The sequence below is a fragment of the Cyrtonyx montezumae genome, unplaced genomic scaffold (assembly GCF_038088225.1).
Source record: "Cyrtonyx montezumae isolate F1298 unplaced genomic scaffold, pur_monq_1.0 scaffold_8, whole genome shotgun sequence".
Taxonomy (NCBI): Eukaryota; Metazoa; Chordata; class Aves; order Galliformes; family Odontophoridae; genus Cyrtonyx; species Cyrtonyx montezumae.
The window spans coordinates 5,918,848-5,936,988 of NW_027072089.1; the positions used below are offsets into that span (position 1 = coordinate 5,918,848).

Sequence of the window (18,141 nt, forward strand, 5' to 3'; positions counted from 1 at the left end):
TTGCAACACAACAATGTCATGCTCCATATCAGTTGAAGACCATGGAGCACACTGTCAGCCTTGGCTGGGCTGTCCTACCACACCCACCATGTACTCTTGATTTTGGTGCCTTCTGACTTCTATCTGCTCAGTACAATGAAAGATGAACTGATGAGGAACATTTTCCTAACAGTGATGCCATCGCAGCAGTGATAAAACTGCGTGTCACTTCCAGTGGTGCAGCTGAAAATTCTGATCTATCAAATAGTTCTATTGTGCTCTTTGTATCTGTTGTAGTTTCCACGGAAAGATATAGGAGGCACTAATTTTGGAGCCACTTATGTAAAATATGAATCCCTTCACCACTATGTAGATACTTCATCTACATTAGACATAAAGTCAGTTTTGAACATGTACTCTAATTGTAAATGTTGAGTTAAAATGCTATAAGGAAGTAACTTTTGAGAATATAGAGTATGACTTCAGGAAACAGTAAAGGTCTCTTCTTAGGAAATTTCAATATCTACCATATATCAGTATATATCATAATAATATATCAGTATAATATATCAGTATTTAAATATAGTTCTGTAAGCAGTTTTCAAAATGGTAGCTTGTCAAAAGATGCAATTTTAATTGATTCCATGGAAAACCATCATTATTCTATTTATCATTAAAGCTATTTCTCAGAAGTCAGAACACTTGATTTACTAAGTTGGAAAAACAAAATTACAGACTATTTCACAATGCGTATTTGTCAGATGTGTGTGCTTGGGGGGATAATACCCTCCTGCCTCATCTGTACATATGTAGGCTATGAAGATTTTCAGAAGTTCAGGTATTTCATAGAAGCAGTAGGAAAGATTTAGAGCCCCCTCACTCTCATACTGCCACATCATGATCTTCCACTGCCAGCTCTCTTTATTACTGCCATTATGTCTGTGCAAGTTTAGAGATTCACTTTTCAAGCATGACATCCAACAGAAGTTATAGGCTTGCATTTTATACACTTGACCTACAATCAGCAAAGATATTCAGCTGACGAAATAGTGAAATATATTAAATTACCCTAAACTTCAATGCCTAACTTAACCAAATTGCACTAAACTAACAGCAAGTTAGGCATCCAGCATTCATATGGTCTCCTACATATAGTTAACAACTTGGAATGGAATCCTACCTCAAAAAGTTGTACCTTTTCCATTGAGGCTGCTTTCCCACTTACCCTTGCTCATCATACATGTCTCAGAATAGGACTGCAGAAAATATTAGCAGAACATACAGAAGTCCCACCTAAATATTTCAGATTAATTCCCATATCTCAGCAATTCAAAACTTTCAAAGGAATCCATCAAGCTAGACCAACATTAATTACTTCTAGTAAGACTGTATACAATGAGATTTTGAAAAGACTTGCCAGGGCCTGTAGCCTAGGGGAGTTCCCACACAGTTTTGTATCACCAAGTAACACTGTCATCCCACTGAGATGCAATTGTTGCATTTTTTTAATGGCACAAGTGTTTCCAAGGAAAATAAACAAAAATAATTCAAATGCACAGCCAACCTTGAGATAAAACCTGAACAGAGTGCCTTCAAGTCTCTTAAATTATTTCATAGAAATGACAAAATTCAGGCTATTCTGGTTATTCTATCACCCCCCGTGAAGATTCAGATAGAAATCAGAGAATCATAGCATCATTAAGGTTTGAAAACATCCCCAAGACTATCTAGTTGAACTGCCCACATACCACCAACACTGCCCACTAAAACCACACAACACGAACTTTGTGACTCAGTTCTTCTTGGACTTAATTGCAGAAGAAGTAAAATGAATAGCATACTACAGTGTTAACATATATTATCTATTTGATCACAACCATCTTCTTCTGTACAGGAAAATAGTTTGGCAATAACTACAAAATCTCTTTGCCATGTGTACAGATATTTCTTGAGTGAGACTAAATGCTACTGTACTGTTGGCAATTAATATATGAAAGATAGAAAAACTGAGTTAAGGACAGGCTGCTCAGAGAGGTGTGTGGGGGGGCTCCTTCTTTAGAGATATTCAAGACCCATCTGGGCACCTTCCTCGGTGACCTACTGTAAGGAACCTGCTTTAGGAGGTTGTTGGACTCTATGATCTCCAGAGGACCCTTCCAAGCCCTACAGTTCTGTGAACTATCTCTACAACGAGAAATTACAGTCAGGAAACTTAATAAATCCCCTTTGATACTCAACTGTTGAGCTACTAAGCAAAAGACCAAGAACAAGGAGATTTTTTTTCGGGGAGACCAACAATATCCAAACAAAGGTAAATGGGAGATTACTTTTCAACCTGAGGTCTACCAGATTTTCCCTTCAGAGATAAAACCAGGAGCTCTGAACCTCAGCTGAATAGCTTTCTGCTGCAGTTAACCTGTCACCTTTAGGTATGTCAGAGGTAATGAGGCTGAGTATGCAGAGGACCCAGCCATGATCCTGTGAGAATACATCTGACAGGACAGGTAATGTGAGCAGTCATTACAATGATGCGTTGATCAGATCAGAGCTAGAACTGTCTGACCTATGTTGAGACTATTATGATTTATTCAAGGAATCAGAGTAGAAGAGGTTTAAAAGAGGGAAAGCACAATGAAATACTTAAAGGGAACTACTCAGTTAACTCTGTGTCAGCTTTAGTGAGATGTTTGAATGATGAGTAGTGCAGTGGCGGGCTGATTTGGTGCAGGGAATTCAAAAACCAACTAGTATTTCATTGATCCAATCTATGTAAATAAAAAGAAACATCATTACTTAACAGAGAATCACTGGAAAACATTAGCAGATAGTTTTCACTAGCAAAATCATTCATAGTTAGTAACATTTTTCAATACTGTATCATCTTAAGGATTTAATAACTTCAATAATCCATTTCTCTGTTCCCATTTAAGTTGAAAAAGCTCCCATCATTTCAGAGTTGAAACAAGTTTCTTTTCTTATCACTGTCTGGATACCTATGTTTGTCAGAGTCAAACTGGCACTCTCTATGCTTGATGGATTTATCAATTAATGCAGTACCTTTGTCAGCTCTAATCAACACATTCTCACTTCATTAACAGGCTATATCTGAAATACTAGAGGTATCCTTGTCCAGGATTTGAGTGCTAACTGACAGCTCTAGTATGGACTGCTGCCATACAGAGAGAAGAAAAATTGTGAGGAGAACAGCTCTAGAGTTAATATTTACGTGCTGAAGAGCTTTTTACACAGCTGTCATCCATATTTATCTGTCTTACATTCCATGTTTCTCAAACATTTGTCACTAATACTGATCAGCAGAAAGGAGAAAATTACTCAGAAATCAGAATCAACCTTCAACCATTTTTGTAAGTTACTATTAATTTAGCACCCTCTTCAAATGATGTATTTGCATTAACTCTAACACCTCTTGCAGGCAAAACGGTCTGGCAAACCACACACAAGCACAGAAAAGCATGTCCCAGAGGCATAAATCATCATTTCAGGTTTTTTAAGAACTACACTACATCTACTGCTTAAATTCTGCACCATCTGAATGGATAATAAATGTGTTCAAAGAACAGCTAACCAAAGTGTCTGGAATCACTTCATATCTACCCTGACAGACCTGATAAAGCATTCCTAATTCAACCCTGCTCTGAATGTATCTAACAGGAATAGAATTAGTATTTAGACTTCTTGTATTGTAATGTTTGCTCTTTCTTCTCCCATGTACAAAGTATTCATAGATTCATAGGTACATTAGGTTGGAAAGGACCTACAAGATCATCTAGTCCAACCATCCTCCTATCACCAACCCTACCCACTAAACTACTAAATCAAATCCCTTAGCACCTTATCTAAACGCTTCTTGAACAGCGCTAGGGATGGTGCCTCAACCACCTCCCTAGGCAGGCCATTCCAGTGCCTGACCACTCTTTCAGAGGAAAAAATGTTTCCTCAAATCTAATCTAAATCTTCCCCAGAGCAACTTGTGGCCATTCCCTCTCCTCCTGTCATTATTTATCAGGGAGAAGAGGCCCATCCCCTCCTCACCACAACCCCCCTTCAGGAAGTGGTAGAGTGCAATAAGGTCTCCTCTGAGCCTCCTCTTCTCCAGACTAAACAATCCCAGCTCCCTCAGCCGCTCCTCATAAGACTTGTGCTCCAGACCCCTCACCAGTTTTGTTGCCCTTCTCTGAACACGCTCCAGGGCCTCAATGTCCTTCTTGTAGTGAGGGGCCCAAAACTGAACACAGTACTCGAGGTGCGGCCGTACCAGAGCTGAGTACAGGGGGATGATCACCTCCCTGCTCCTGCTGGCTACACTATTTCTAATACAGGCCAGGATGCTGTTGGCCTTCTTGGCCACCTGGGCACACTTCTGGCTCATGTTAAGCTGAGCATCAACCAACACCCCCAGGTCCTTTTCCTCTCTACATTCTTCAAGCCATTCTGCCCAAAGCCTATAGCACTGCATGCAGTTATTGCGGCCAAAGTGCAGGACCCGGCACTTGGCCTTATCCGATCCCATTGAGCTCAGCCCAGCTATTCAGCCTATCCAGATCCCTCTGTAGGGCCTCCCTACCCTCTGGCAGATTGACACATCCTCCCAACTTGGTGTCATCTGCAAACTTACTGAGGGTACACTCAATCCCCTTGTCTAGGTCATCAATAAAGATATTAAACAAGATGGGTCCCAATACTGACCCTTGGGGGACACCAACCGTAACGGGACGCCAGCTGGACTTAAAAAAGCTCATCATTCACTGCAGACAACAGTACATCAGAATAAGCTCTCAGTTTGTCATGTTGAAGCTATGCCACCTTGTACAAAGTATTTAAATGTATTGCATTTCCACAATAAGGCAGCAATCCTAATTCTAGTAAACAAGATGACACACAATTACAACAACTGCTTGTGTTTTGGGTCTCATTCAGAGAAGAACAAGAGTCCCTGTGACAAGCCTGAATCTATGCACACCTTCCAGACTACTCCCACAGTAAGAAATTTAATACCATTTGACAATATTTAATCTGTAATGAGCAGGCTTTTAGACAATTATCCTACTACAATTATATGTAGTAAAATTGAACTTCCTAAAATAAATATTCAGCATCTCCTTACTCATAAATTACCAAAAATGCTTTTCAACTAGAAAATACTTATGAAGAGATATGTCTGAGAGGAGTTGCCAGCATTCTCCATTCTGCGGATAAAGTAAAAGTAGAAAGATACAAACTCACATGAGAAGTTTCTTAGGCACAGCAGCTATATTGTCCCTTAGATGCAACTCCTCGAAACAGACATACAGGATTATAAAATCATATCTTTTGGATATAAATTCAGGTTCCTTCCCGTAGCACATATGAGGCTTGACTCCAGCTCAGACACTCAAAAAAAAAAAAGTCCATGGACCAGACCTACTACCACAGCACACAGCAGAGCATCCCTGTTCTTTCAAAAGGACACCATGGGCTTTCCCAATAGCTATTCTAAACAATGATTTCAGTATTTAGATCTTTAAATAAAGTTGACACTAAAGATAATCTTTCAAAAGGCACTTTTTGTCTTCTTCATGTCACTTTTCCCTTCTCTCCTTTCAAATTCAACTGCCTACACATCTCAACATTTAAATGAAGAAAAACATCTTGATTAGAAATACCATCCAGTTAAGCTTCCCTTATTCATTACCTTCCCTTCTTTGCAATTCTTTATGTGGTATTTATAAGATTGGTTCTTCCTAATCATTAGATAAACATGGAATTCTATGTCAGAATTCCAAAATGTTACCCAAGTCTAAAGGGTATGCAAGCATACAAATCATTGAAGATTTCACTAAAGTTCATAGATTCATAGATACATTAGGTTGGAAAGGACCTACAAGATCATCTAGTCCAACCATCCTCCTACCACCAACCCTACCCACTAAACTACTAAATCAAATCCCTTAGCACCTCATCTAAATGCTTCTTGAACAGCACTAGGGATGGTGCCTCAACCACCTCCCTAGGCAGTTTAAGTTTGTTTAAAGTCAAACCCCCTGCAAATTACCTGGCACGGTCTAAGAGAAAAACATTGCTAGTGCAAATAAAACTATTTAGAAAGAAGTCTTCCAAGCAAAATGGAGGAAATTAACGAAGATACAAGCAGAAACAAAAGCAGCCTTGAAATTTCCAATGAAAGCTATCTCAAGGAAATAAGAAATTACAGAATCATATAACAATAGAATAGCTTGGGTTGGAAGGGATTTAAAGATCAAGTTCCAACCTTCCTGCTGTGGGCAGTTTTGGTTACCACTATATCAGGCACTAGATCAGGTTGCACAGCTCCCCATCCAACCTGACAAATTCTACCAATTTTCTGTTTTTGTTCTTTTTTTAAACATTAGCATTTACATTTTTGGAGACACAAAAGTATCAAGTTCCATGGAACACTGAATACCTTTTATGCTGCAGTATTTTATTAACTTTTTGTTATGATCAGGTATTAATTGAAAAATCAACAAAATAATTTCTACTTCCCCTAGAATACACTGCCTAATTTCAGAGTGTGCATATACTCAGTTCAAGACTAACACTGCCTGAAACTGAAGACAAGAAGACAGAAATTTACACAGCAAGATTGGCAGTGCATTTTAAGTTGGTTTTATTTTTTTATTTTTTATTTTTATTTTTTGCATCAAGTATGTGTTTAAGCCCAGAATCAGCATTAATTTAAATGTAATTATATCTTCCTTCTATTCCAAAAAAGATTCTACTGTTCTGAAGATTTATCATTTGTTTTCAACACGCTTTTTGCGTGCTTAGCAACATTCTTCTGTGCATGCATTCCAAGAAACATTCCTACCTTAGAATTCCCATAGAATAGATTAGAGGACAGCACTGATACACATGGAAAATACTACCTTATATGCAAGAGTCACCTCATTAAGATATACCACCAATATCCTTCTATAAACACTTGGTTATAGACTATGAAAACTTCACTTACCTTAGGGAACTGCTTTACTGGAATCAAAACTTTTTGCCCCAACTTCATATTTTTATTGATGACTACATCAATATATTTTTCTTCCTCCTTTCCTTCTCCTTTCTGGTATTTTTCAATTTCTGTTAAAAGAAAAATGTTTGTTATTTTCTTAGTTTAATACTTCCATTTGAAAGCTGAGAATTGTCAACATCAATATAAATTAAAAATAATAACTTCAGAAATAATACTGTATAGCATTACACTATTACACAATGGACATTATATATAAAACAATGGAATAAACCATGTTTTTCATTTACAGCATTTTTAATATTTCTTTTCAGATCAATATCTTAAACTATAACTGCAATCATTTTTAATATTTTTAACTTATTTTTTAGGATACATTTATTATCATATGGCTCAAGCAAGGAAAAAACTACTTTGCCTTAACTATTTTACTTTTTAAATTCAAAAATTTACTGTGTAGTTTAATACTTATATGTTATAATGTATTTTATATATATATATATATATATATATATATATACATATAATGTATGTAAAGCTATATAAAGTACATTGTCGTAATGGTGGTTGCCCAGTGCAAAAGTGTCAATTTAAGTTCTCAAAATTTCCCAATTGCAACTAAATCGCATTGGAATAACACTCATCTGAGATCTTTAGGCACAAACCAAGATAATAATTAGGAATGAGATTTAAAAGTAATGAGATGAGAAGAAACTGAGGCCTCCTCTTCTGCAGAATAAATAACTCAATTTCTGTCACAGCTGCTCCTCCTAAGTTTGCTCTCTAGTTCTTTCACCTAACCTGAAGGTTTCTGAAAGAATAGGCCTTCCTAGCTGGACTTTGAATTCTGATTGGCAAATCCCTATAATATTCAATCATATCAATTCCAACAGTGTAAACATTTGGGAAGATCCATATTCTGTAAAGCAACCCTCTTCTAGCTCCCTTTATACTGCAGAACATTCATGAAAAACTCTGAATCTCTGTACACAGCCATGAAAAATGATGACAAATGAGAAATATTATTTCAACAGCTGAGTCTCAGCAACAATGGAATTTACATGGGTTTTGCAAATGCCACTTTTGTGGACTGGAGAATTATAACCAATAAGACAGATGTAAAGTGATATCAAAATTCATTTCCAGACAAAATTAAGACTGAAATTTTACAGATCATGATGTTCCCACTCACAGAAAGCAGGTGACAGAAGTGTTAAGAATTCTGGATTCATGCAGACCTGAAGTGCAGTACTACTGCAGTACTCTGAAATATAAATGAACTACTTCCAATACCTCTGCTTCCTCATATAACAAGGAGAACAAGGGTAAGGCTCTGACTTTTTTGGATAACAAGATCAGACACTCAAAGTTTTATGTTTTAAGAGTGCAAAGCAAACTATTACATCGATTTTTATGCCGCAGTTTATACTGTGCTAAGTATAAATACTCAAAGTTTAGAAATACACAATCAGAAGGATGAAGATCTTTAGCAAGATTTTATACCAATATTTACCAAAAACTAAAAGTTTTAATAAAGAGATCTACTCCTACGAAGCAAATACAACTATAATGAAATTTAGTAAGAGGACTAGAAGTTGTTTAGAAAAGCAGAATAACATAATCTGACTACGTTCAAGATCCAAATACTACAAGACAGTGCATTAATTTCATTTTGAAACAGATCAGTGCACAGAAGACTCCCAGTAGTTAGATACAAAACCTTTAGACATTTTCAGTAGCTGTAATTACTGATAAGTCATCTTTCTACAGTAATCTAAGCTCACAGAGTAGAAGTTCCTTTAAGATTCAAATTCAGAAGTTCACAGTGCTTTTATCAATGGGTATATAAAGTAAAAACAAAATACATTTTCTCCTGCAGAGAACACAACATTACAGTATGGTACATATTGCAATCCTACCCTGTCCAACACAAAGAAATTCATAGAAGTTGCATTTGTAGATCTAAGAAACTCCACATTAGAACTGGGAACTTGCAGATTAATCCCTGTTAAAGGACATTCATGGAACATGCTAAGAAGTGTGACAGAACTGAATGCTTCAGGAACTTTCTGAGGTCTCAGACTTGTAAGCATTTAAATGTTACAAGGTCCTAAAAGCATCTAAGTAACATTCCTCAAATGACCAACTGCATAAATTCCTTCACAGCTCAGTACAATGTTACTTGAATTTCCTAAATGCTCATATTATCATTTGAGTTTGGTATTAGAAGAACTCATTGATGGCAACCTCAATGTAGTATTTATTCATTATTTTGATTTATTTAAGACAATTAGACTAAACATAGAAACAGCATCTTCTTGTACTAATAATCATCCAACATGAAGCAACCAGTAAGTTTTGAAAAAAAATTCATTCAGTTGTCTGAAGAACTGTTTCAGTACCTCCAACAAGTATTTGGCTATGTTAAGAATAGTCATTTCCGTATATACTAATTCCCATTGCTTTAAAAAGCTTCCATTTGATTGAAGAAGCAACTGAAACTCATGAGATTGACTCATTTGATTGTTAGTAAAATGGATTACATTTTCATGTATTTTTCTTCAGATTCTTCTGAGCAGACAAGAGATGCACTGACATAACATTACAAAAGAAGAATTTACTCGTATTATTAAGTTAATCAAACCAAACTAAGACTTCTTGAATGTTCACTGAACTACTGACAAAAGTTATCTTAAGAGCAAAAAATGTTACCGCAGATGTGGTAACAAAACTAAGATGAACATGAAATAAAATTAAGCATTAGAATTAAGCATCAAATCAGATTTGCACAAGTCATTTGCTATTTATCATCCATGTACATGAAGCTCTAGATAATTAGGGAAAAATCATGCCAGATAACATAGAAAATCCAATCAGATTTCCAAGGTCAAGTGAAAAGGAAGATTTGTTTTTAATCCTTAGATTACATTCACTGCTGCTTAGTTACATGAAATAATGACATCTGAGATCACAAATAGTAAATGAACATGTGATTAAAGCTTTTCCTAATACTAGATATTAAAATCCCATGTTCTCAGATCAAGGATACAACTAATGCCATAGTAGAGGAATTTAGCTAGATGAAGAAATAACTACATGGTTTTGTTTTGCTTTGTTTTTTATTTTTTTTTCTGCTTTACATTTAATCATAGCAGAGATCTAAGCAATGATTACTTCTCAGTTAATTCACCAAACAACACTGCTAGATACATTAGATAATGACAAAGTAGAATTGCTTCATGCTAATCTCAAGGTAGAATTAATCTTCCTATAGAAGAACTACAAGCTAGGATTCCAGGCCCCGCTTCTAAGCCAATCTAAGTAACTAAGTGTAATGCAGAATGATGTAATAGTGTGTACTTGTGTCTCGTAAATCAATTTGTGAATTAATGCAAGACAAAATGCCAAACTCAAAGTAAACAAGTGTGTATTGCATTTATACTTAATGTAGTGTTTATGAAACCACAGAAACAAGAATCAACTATGCCTGGAAATCCTTAAGGAAGAATACAGCTTTTCCTCTGACTCAGATGTTTTATTAGAGATCTTATTAAATTCAAGTGATTTAATTAAGTTTCCTATTGCAGATCAAAAGTAGGTGAAGAATACAAGGTTAAACTTCTAGGACATTGAAATGTCTTCAGAAAACAGGGTGCTGACAAAAGTGCACTGTGGTTCTACTAGAAATACAATTCACGTTCATTTCCCAAATCAAAATACTGTTAAGAGTATTATCATTTCTGAATGCTCTTAAATAAGGGGTGATTGCAAAGTACGCCAAAGATGTTTTGTAACAGCACAATAGCATACTACTGCATATTCCCAGCAAACCTAGTTATGTACTCATCACAAGAGGGACATGGACATACTGGGTAGAACTGTTTTGCCTAGAGAAAGTTGGGAGTGATTTCAGTGTTCATAAAATGAGAATGCAAGGATGGAGCTGGACTCTCTTCAGTAGTGTCCAGCGTGAAGACATAAGGCAATGAGCACAAATGGGAACAGTAGAAGTTCCCCCTTAATCTTCAAAAAGCTGTGTGGATGACAGCACTAGCACAGGCTGTCCAGATAGGCTGCAGAGTCTCCTCTGAAATTTGCTCTGGGTGTCTGTACGGGAGGGAGGAAGGAAAAAAAATAGTACTAGACTTTGGCTCACCTCCGCAACTAGGTTGCATTTCTATACAGATCTACATTAAAGAATACACATAAGCTTTGAGAAAAGCAAGTTTCCAAAGGAAGAAAAGAATAGTCTCAGTAGCAGCAGAATTTCAGAATAGTTTAATGGAGAAAGAACACGGACAGTATCATCTGCCCAGTTTCAAATTTCTACCCATTATGAATGAGTATAAAACACATGAAAGAAAAATACTGTAAAATTGTAAATATTCAATGCAGCTGCTCTACTTCTGTACCCATCAACATTCATTATTTCACAAATTCCACCCATATTCTTCAGTCATCATTTCAGTACTTCAAAAAAGAAAAAAAAAAAGTGACTTTTAACATGAATTTAGACTCAACAGTAGGTCATAATTTGGAATTGTCATAAAATGAAATATTTCAATCATGAACAGTGTGTAAGAAACAGGAATTATAACAAATGTAGATTATTACAATAGTTGAAATCAGAACAATTATTTTTTATATGCCGTTGCCTTTCTAAAAACAGTTGACAATGAATCTGATTTAAATGTATAATAAAATGAGTGGTTTGTGCGAGAATGATGTCTGCAAAATTCAACATACCCAAATTAGTAACATCCACATTGAAGGACTTAAACCAGTCCTAACAATAAAATGCATTCACAGGCATTTTAAGTTCTCTTTTCCAGTATGAATACCACTGCCTGCACTGATCTGAAAATACATTTCAGTCACCAATATGACAAATTTGAATAGGCTTTTTATTTAACCAGTTCAAAACTAATTGAACACCTATTACCTTCACACCAAAAATGTGTATAGTAAGTATACATAACAATATAGTGTAATAATAATATATATACATAATGCGTATAGTAAGTATAGTAAATGTGTATAGTATATATAAAATGTGTATATAGTATATATTCAGACTTATTATGTTGAAACTGTTGTAAGAGAAGTAACAACTAAGATATTACCAGATGTTCATTCATTCTCAGCTCAGGAAAACAAGCTGTAAACATAGGCTTCAGCCCCATATTCCCACACCACGTCACTAAAAATTATTTTATCCCATTGTGAGTAGAGCTTTGGAACTCATCTGTATACTAAAGAAGTAGAAGTTCCCAAATGATTCACCTAATATTGACAATTTTCTTCAAAGAAGAAAGCTTGTACATACCTAGTTCAGGAATCCACTAACTACAAAAACATCAACTCCTTTGTTCCATAATTTCATAACAAATTCCAAAGGCAACTGAAATATACACACCCCATGTGGACCACTTTGAAAGTAATGCCTCCTATTATTTCCATGGAAACTACAACAAAGAGTGCAATAAGACTACTTAGTAGAGTAAATTCTCAGCTACAAAACTCTACATTTCAATGTCCCTCCCTCCTTCAAAAAAGCCTCACATTGCTTCTTAAATATTTGAAATAACATTGGTACTCGTGTAGCACATTGGACCTTCTGAAGTTTCATAAAGCCTCAAGTATTCTGTGATTTTATCTTTCATAGTATCACAGAATCATTAAGGTTGGAAAAGACCTCTATGATCATCCAGTCCAACCATTAACATGTTTGTGACTGCTGTAGACCATGTCACCCAGCACAAGACCTACCCTTCTCTTGAACACCTTCAGGGAGGCTGGGTAAAGAGCTGTCTAGATAACCAGGCCCAGAGAGTGACAGTGAATGACACCACCCTTCCTGTGCAGACTGTTCCAATACCTCACCACTCTGAGAAGAAATTTACAGAATCAAAGAATGGCCTGGGTTGAAAAGAACCTCGAAGATGATCTGGTTTCAACCCCTCTGCTGTGGGCAGCATCATCAACCACAGGCTGCCCAGATACACAACCAGCCTTGCCTTGAATGCCTTCAGGGATGTGGCTTCCACAACCTCTGGGCAACCTGTTCCAGTGCATCACCACCCTCTGATTAAAAAACATCCACCTAATATCTAACCCAAATCTTCCATCTTAGTTTAAAACCATTCCCCCTTGTCTTATCACTATCAACCCAAGTAAACAGTTGTTTTCCCTCCTGTTTATATGCTCCCATCAAGTACTGGAAGGCCACAGTGAGATCTTCCTGGAGCCTTCTCCAAGCTAAACAAGCCGAGCTCCTTCAATTTTTCTTCATAGAAAAGATGTCTCACCTCTCTGATCATCTTAATGACTTCTGTTGCCTTGTGTTTACCTACTACATTTACTGTACAACAGACTATACAATTCTCTCAGCAAATATATACGTATATATATTTATGCTTTCATATGATGGCAGAGGTTGGCCACGAGTAACTACTGACAATAGGCAAAGCTCTGTGAGCACTTGGAACTATCTAGACAATACAGTAAGAACAAAATGAGGGTATTAATACTGGTGATCATTATGTTTAGAAGACTTGTGCAATTTAAACAAACATCCTAGTCTAATTCCCTCCAAAAGCAGCGTGTGCAAACGTGACAATTTGCAGTAGATATAAAGCTACTTCATGTGCAGACTTCTAATGTAAACTCATAACTATTTTAACTCATAAAGGGATCAGATATACAGATAATCTTATTACTTGGGGCATAGTATTTAGACAAAATGAAGTTATTATTTTATATTAAGAGTTCTTACAGAAAACTTTTCCACCTCTACATTTATATGCATGAACATGATAATGTAACCTTTGGACAAGATTTTACTTGCCATCTTGGTGAGTCATCAAGGACCAATATTCCTTCTTCCTAATTATGTATATCACACTTCAGTTGAATGAACTTTTTTTACTGACTCCTTTGACACCATTCACAAGAAAGGAAAGCATAAAATAGACCTCATCTGTAAAATGGATACAATGTGCAGCTCCTAACATGCATAAACAACAAATAAAACATTGGTAAGTTGAAACAGTTACCATTCAGCTATATCACATCTGTTTAATTAATTTCAAAAGGAAGTGTAAGTCCCATACTCAGGGAGGAAGAGCCCCATGCACCATGACAAAATGGTAATCAATCATACAGAAAGCAAGTTTACAGAACAACTGACATGGGAACCTATTGAATGAGCCAAATGTGCACTTGCAAAAGCCACCATCACCCTAGGCTGCACTAGAATAGTAATGCCAAGAGGTCGAGGGAGGTGATCCTTCCCTTCTACATCAGCACTGGTAAGCCACATTTAGAATAGAGTGTTCTGTGCTGGGCTACTGATAGAGAGAGAGAGAGAGACATACCAGATCAAGTCTGTTCAGTATTATACAATAAGCACTTTTAAAATGATCTGATACAACTCGTTATTGAGAGACGCTTAAAACCCAGCTGAAAAACCTGCACTAATTGCTGATACTCTGAGATGACAGAGGGGCTCTCATCTCTGCTTATAAAGTGTGGGAATCAAAAGGATGGGGCCAGGCTCTTCTCAGTTGTAATGCAGTGACAGAACAAGGGGAAAAAGGAAAAAAATGGGAACGCAGGAAGTTCTGTAAAAACACAAGGAAGAACTTATTTACTCAGATGGCGACAGAGCACTGGAACAAGCGGTCCCAAAAGGTCCCAAAGTCTTCTTTCCTGAAGGCTTTCAAGACCAAAGAAGTAGGCATCCAGACTGACGTACTACAGGGAACCTGCTTTAGCAGGGAAGTTGGACACAACAATCTCCACAGTTCCTCTCCAACCCCTACAATTCTGGGATTTGTTGGATGGTTGCAATCAAAGTGCTGTGAGCACTGTCCAAGTGGAAACCAGTGAGAAGCGACATCCCTCTAAGGTCTGTACTGGGAGTGGCATTACTAAACATACTTTCCAAAAGCATAGCAGTGGGATTGAGTGCTCCCTGAACAAGTTTGCCAGCAACACCGGTGTGGTATGGCTGATACACTGGAGGGATAGCATGCAGAGGGGCCTGGAAAGGCTTGAGAGTTGGGCTTGCACAGACCTCATGAAGATGCAAATAACCTTGATTTAATCACATGGCATGCACAGGACAACCAGGACATAAGGCCCAACCAACACAGGTTCATGAAAGGCAGGTCATGCATGAACAGTGTCATCTTCTGGGGCTAGCTGACTCACCTGGTAGATGATGGGAAGACTGTTGAAGCAGACCATCTAGACTTCACTAAAGTCTTTGCCACTGTCGCCCCATGGCTTAAACAGCTGCACTCTGCTGGGTAAAGAGCTGTCTAGATAACCAGGCCCAGAGAGTGACAGTGAATGAGCTGGTGACTGGTTAAGAGTGATGATCGCCATGGGTCAGTAGTAGAGCCCATCCTACTTAATATCTTTATTGATAATTTGGACAAGTGAATTGTGTGCACCTTGAAGCACGTGAAGAAAAAGCACCACAAATACTGGTCAAAGCTCAGCTGAACATGAGCTAACAGTGTGCACAGGCAACTAAGGAGACCAAGAACATGTTTAGTTATATCAGAAACAGTGTAGCCAACAGAAGCAGGGAAGTTAGTCATCACACCTGGAGACCATTAAGGAAAGGATAGATGCAGTACTTGAGGACATGGTTTAGTAGGCAATAGGGGTTTTACCAACGTTAATGATTCTATGATTTAAGTTCAGCAAGGCTAAGTACAAGGCTCTATACTTTAGCTGAAGTAAATCAGCATATACTTCATAAAGTAAATTTTGAAATACTATAGTTTTAGTGGATTCATGGTTGATTGTATGTGCCACAGGAAACAGTTGCTGGTTGTTTTATTTAAAAAAAAGATATGAAACCATACATCAAGAGTGATGTTTCAATTTTACCATTGTTTCAGAAACCACATTATCTTTTATAATCAAGTAATTTATTTAAGAAATGTCACTATTTCAGTTTAATGAAGCTGAACAGTAAATATAGACTTCTACAGAAAACTAACATTTTCCCCATTGATGATTTTAACTTAATGGTTTAAATTTCCACTGTTGGAACACAAGGTCAGTTGATATGCATCCCAGGGTTCTGAGAGAAATGGCTGATGTGGTTGCCAAGCTGCTGTCCATCATACCTGAAAAATCACGGCTGTCCATTGAAATCCTGTGGCTGGAAAAGGAAACATTACTCCCATTTCAAGAAAGGGAAAAAGGATGACCTGGGAAACTACAGGCCAGTGAGCATCACCTCTTTGCCTGGGAAGATCATGGAGCAGATCCTCCTGGTTACCACTGTTAAGGCACATACAAGACAAAGAGGTGGTCCAAGAAAGTCAGCATGGCTTCATCAAAGGCAGATCCTGCCTGACCAAACTGGTGGCCTTCTATGATGGAGTGATGACATCAGTGGATAGGGGAAAGGCAATGGATGTCATCTACACAGACTTCTGGAAAGCCTTTGACATGGTCCCTTACTACAACCTTCTCTCTAAATTGAAGAGGTATGGAATTGAAAGATGGACTGTTCAATGGATTAAGAACTGGTTGGCTGGTTGCAGGCAAAGGGTTGTGATCAATAGTTCTATGTCTGGGTGGAGGAATGACCCTAGGGTTGGGTCTTTGGACTGGTGCTCATCAACATCTTCATCAATGACAGACAAAAGGTTCAAGTGCACCCCCAGCAAGTTTGTAGGCACCAAGCTGAGTAGTGCAGTCAATACACAGGAGGGAAGGGAAGACATCCAGAGGGACTTGGACAGGCCAGAAAAATGGGTCAACAAGGTCAAGTGCAAGGTGTTGCACTTGGGCCAGGGCATTCCCCAGGTATTATACAGATTGAGGGAAGGAACTCCTGGAAATCAGTCCTGTGGAGAGAGACTTAGGGGTCCTGGTGGATGAAAAGCTGGACATAAGTCAGCAGTGTGCTCTTGCAACCTGGAAGGCCAACTATATTCCAGGCTGCCTTAAAAAGGGGGATGGCCAGCAGGGAGATGGAGGTGACTGTCCCCCTCTACTCTGCTCTTGTGAGGCCCCATCTGGATTACTGTGTCCAGGCCTGGGACACCCAGCACAAGAAAGACAGTTCTTCAAACAGGTCTGGAAGGGGGCCACTAAATGATCAAAGTGTCACTGGTTTGTGGGACAGTTTGACCCAGTACCGTGACAATTGAGGCAGGGGACCCACAGGCCCACACCCCAGGGAAGGGGGAAAGGGAAAAAGGAGAAGGGAGATGGGCCTAGGAACAAAACAGCAGCAATGATCTGAGGAGGAAAGCTAATTTTCTAAATAAGATATCGGAAAGGAAAATAACACAATATAATAGGAATTGAGGCAAATGAATCAAATAAAATGAGCAAGAGAGAGTGTCAGATAAACCAAAGGCCTTACACTAACGCTGAAGGCGGACGGCTGCAACAAACACCCACTGCTGAGCTCCACCCCAAAGGGAAGAGAGAGTCCCGTGACCGCAGACAGTTTTTATCTTTCTCTCTGGGCAGAAACACGTAAAAACACAAAGCATCACGCAGTCCTCTGGGGAAAGTAGTCCTTCTCTTCTGAGACAGGTACACCCAGAATTATCGATGATCCACAGAGCTGGAACATTAACTCCTTAACTTCCAATACACCACATGATGTTATGATGTGGAATACCAATAATACAACAGTAATCATAAAACCATACCACAAAGGGCTGGAGCACCTCTCCTATTAAGAAAGGTTGAGGGAACTGGGCTTGTTTAGCCTGGAGAAGAGAAGGCTCCAGGGAGACACCACTGTGGCCTTCCAGTACTTGAAGGAACTTATAAACAGGAGGGGGAATGCTGGCTTACACAGGTTGATAGTGATAAGACAAGGGGGAATGGTTTTAAACTAAGACAGAGGAGATTTAGGTTGGATGTTAAGAGGAAGTTTTTCCACTCAAAGGTCAGTGATTCACTGGAACAGGTTGTCCAGAGAGACTGAGGATGCCCCATCCCTGGAGGCATTCAAGACAAGGCTGCATGTGGTTCTGGGCAGCCTGCTCTAGTGGTTGGGGACCCCACCCACAGCAACGGGATTGAAACCAAATTACCTTTGAGGTCCTTCTCAACCCAGGCAGTTCCACGGTCCTTAACACACTGAGATTTAGTGGAGTAATTTGTGTTAAGTA

General features: G+C 38.2%; 1 protein-coding gene across 3 annotated transcripts in view; it reads right to left on the reverse strand.

Annotated features, from left to right (window-relative positions):
* Nucleotides 1–18,141, reverse strand: part of KHDRBS3 (KH RNA binding domain containing, signal transduction associated 3) — an 81,095-nt gene that overhangs the window by 51,296 nt on the left and 11,658 nt on the right. For all 3 annotated transcript variants that reach the window (XR_010623165.1, XM_065752567.1, XM_065752568.1), the window contains exon 2: nucleotides 6,971–7,089. Coding sequence is in view for 2 of the 3 variants with exons in the window: in XM_065752567.1 (XP_065608639.1) it covers nucleotides 6,971–7,089 (119 nt within the window). In the remaining variant the exon portion in view is untranslated. The remainder of the gene's footprint in view (nucleotides 1–6,970; nucleotides 7,090–18,141) is intronic.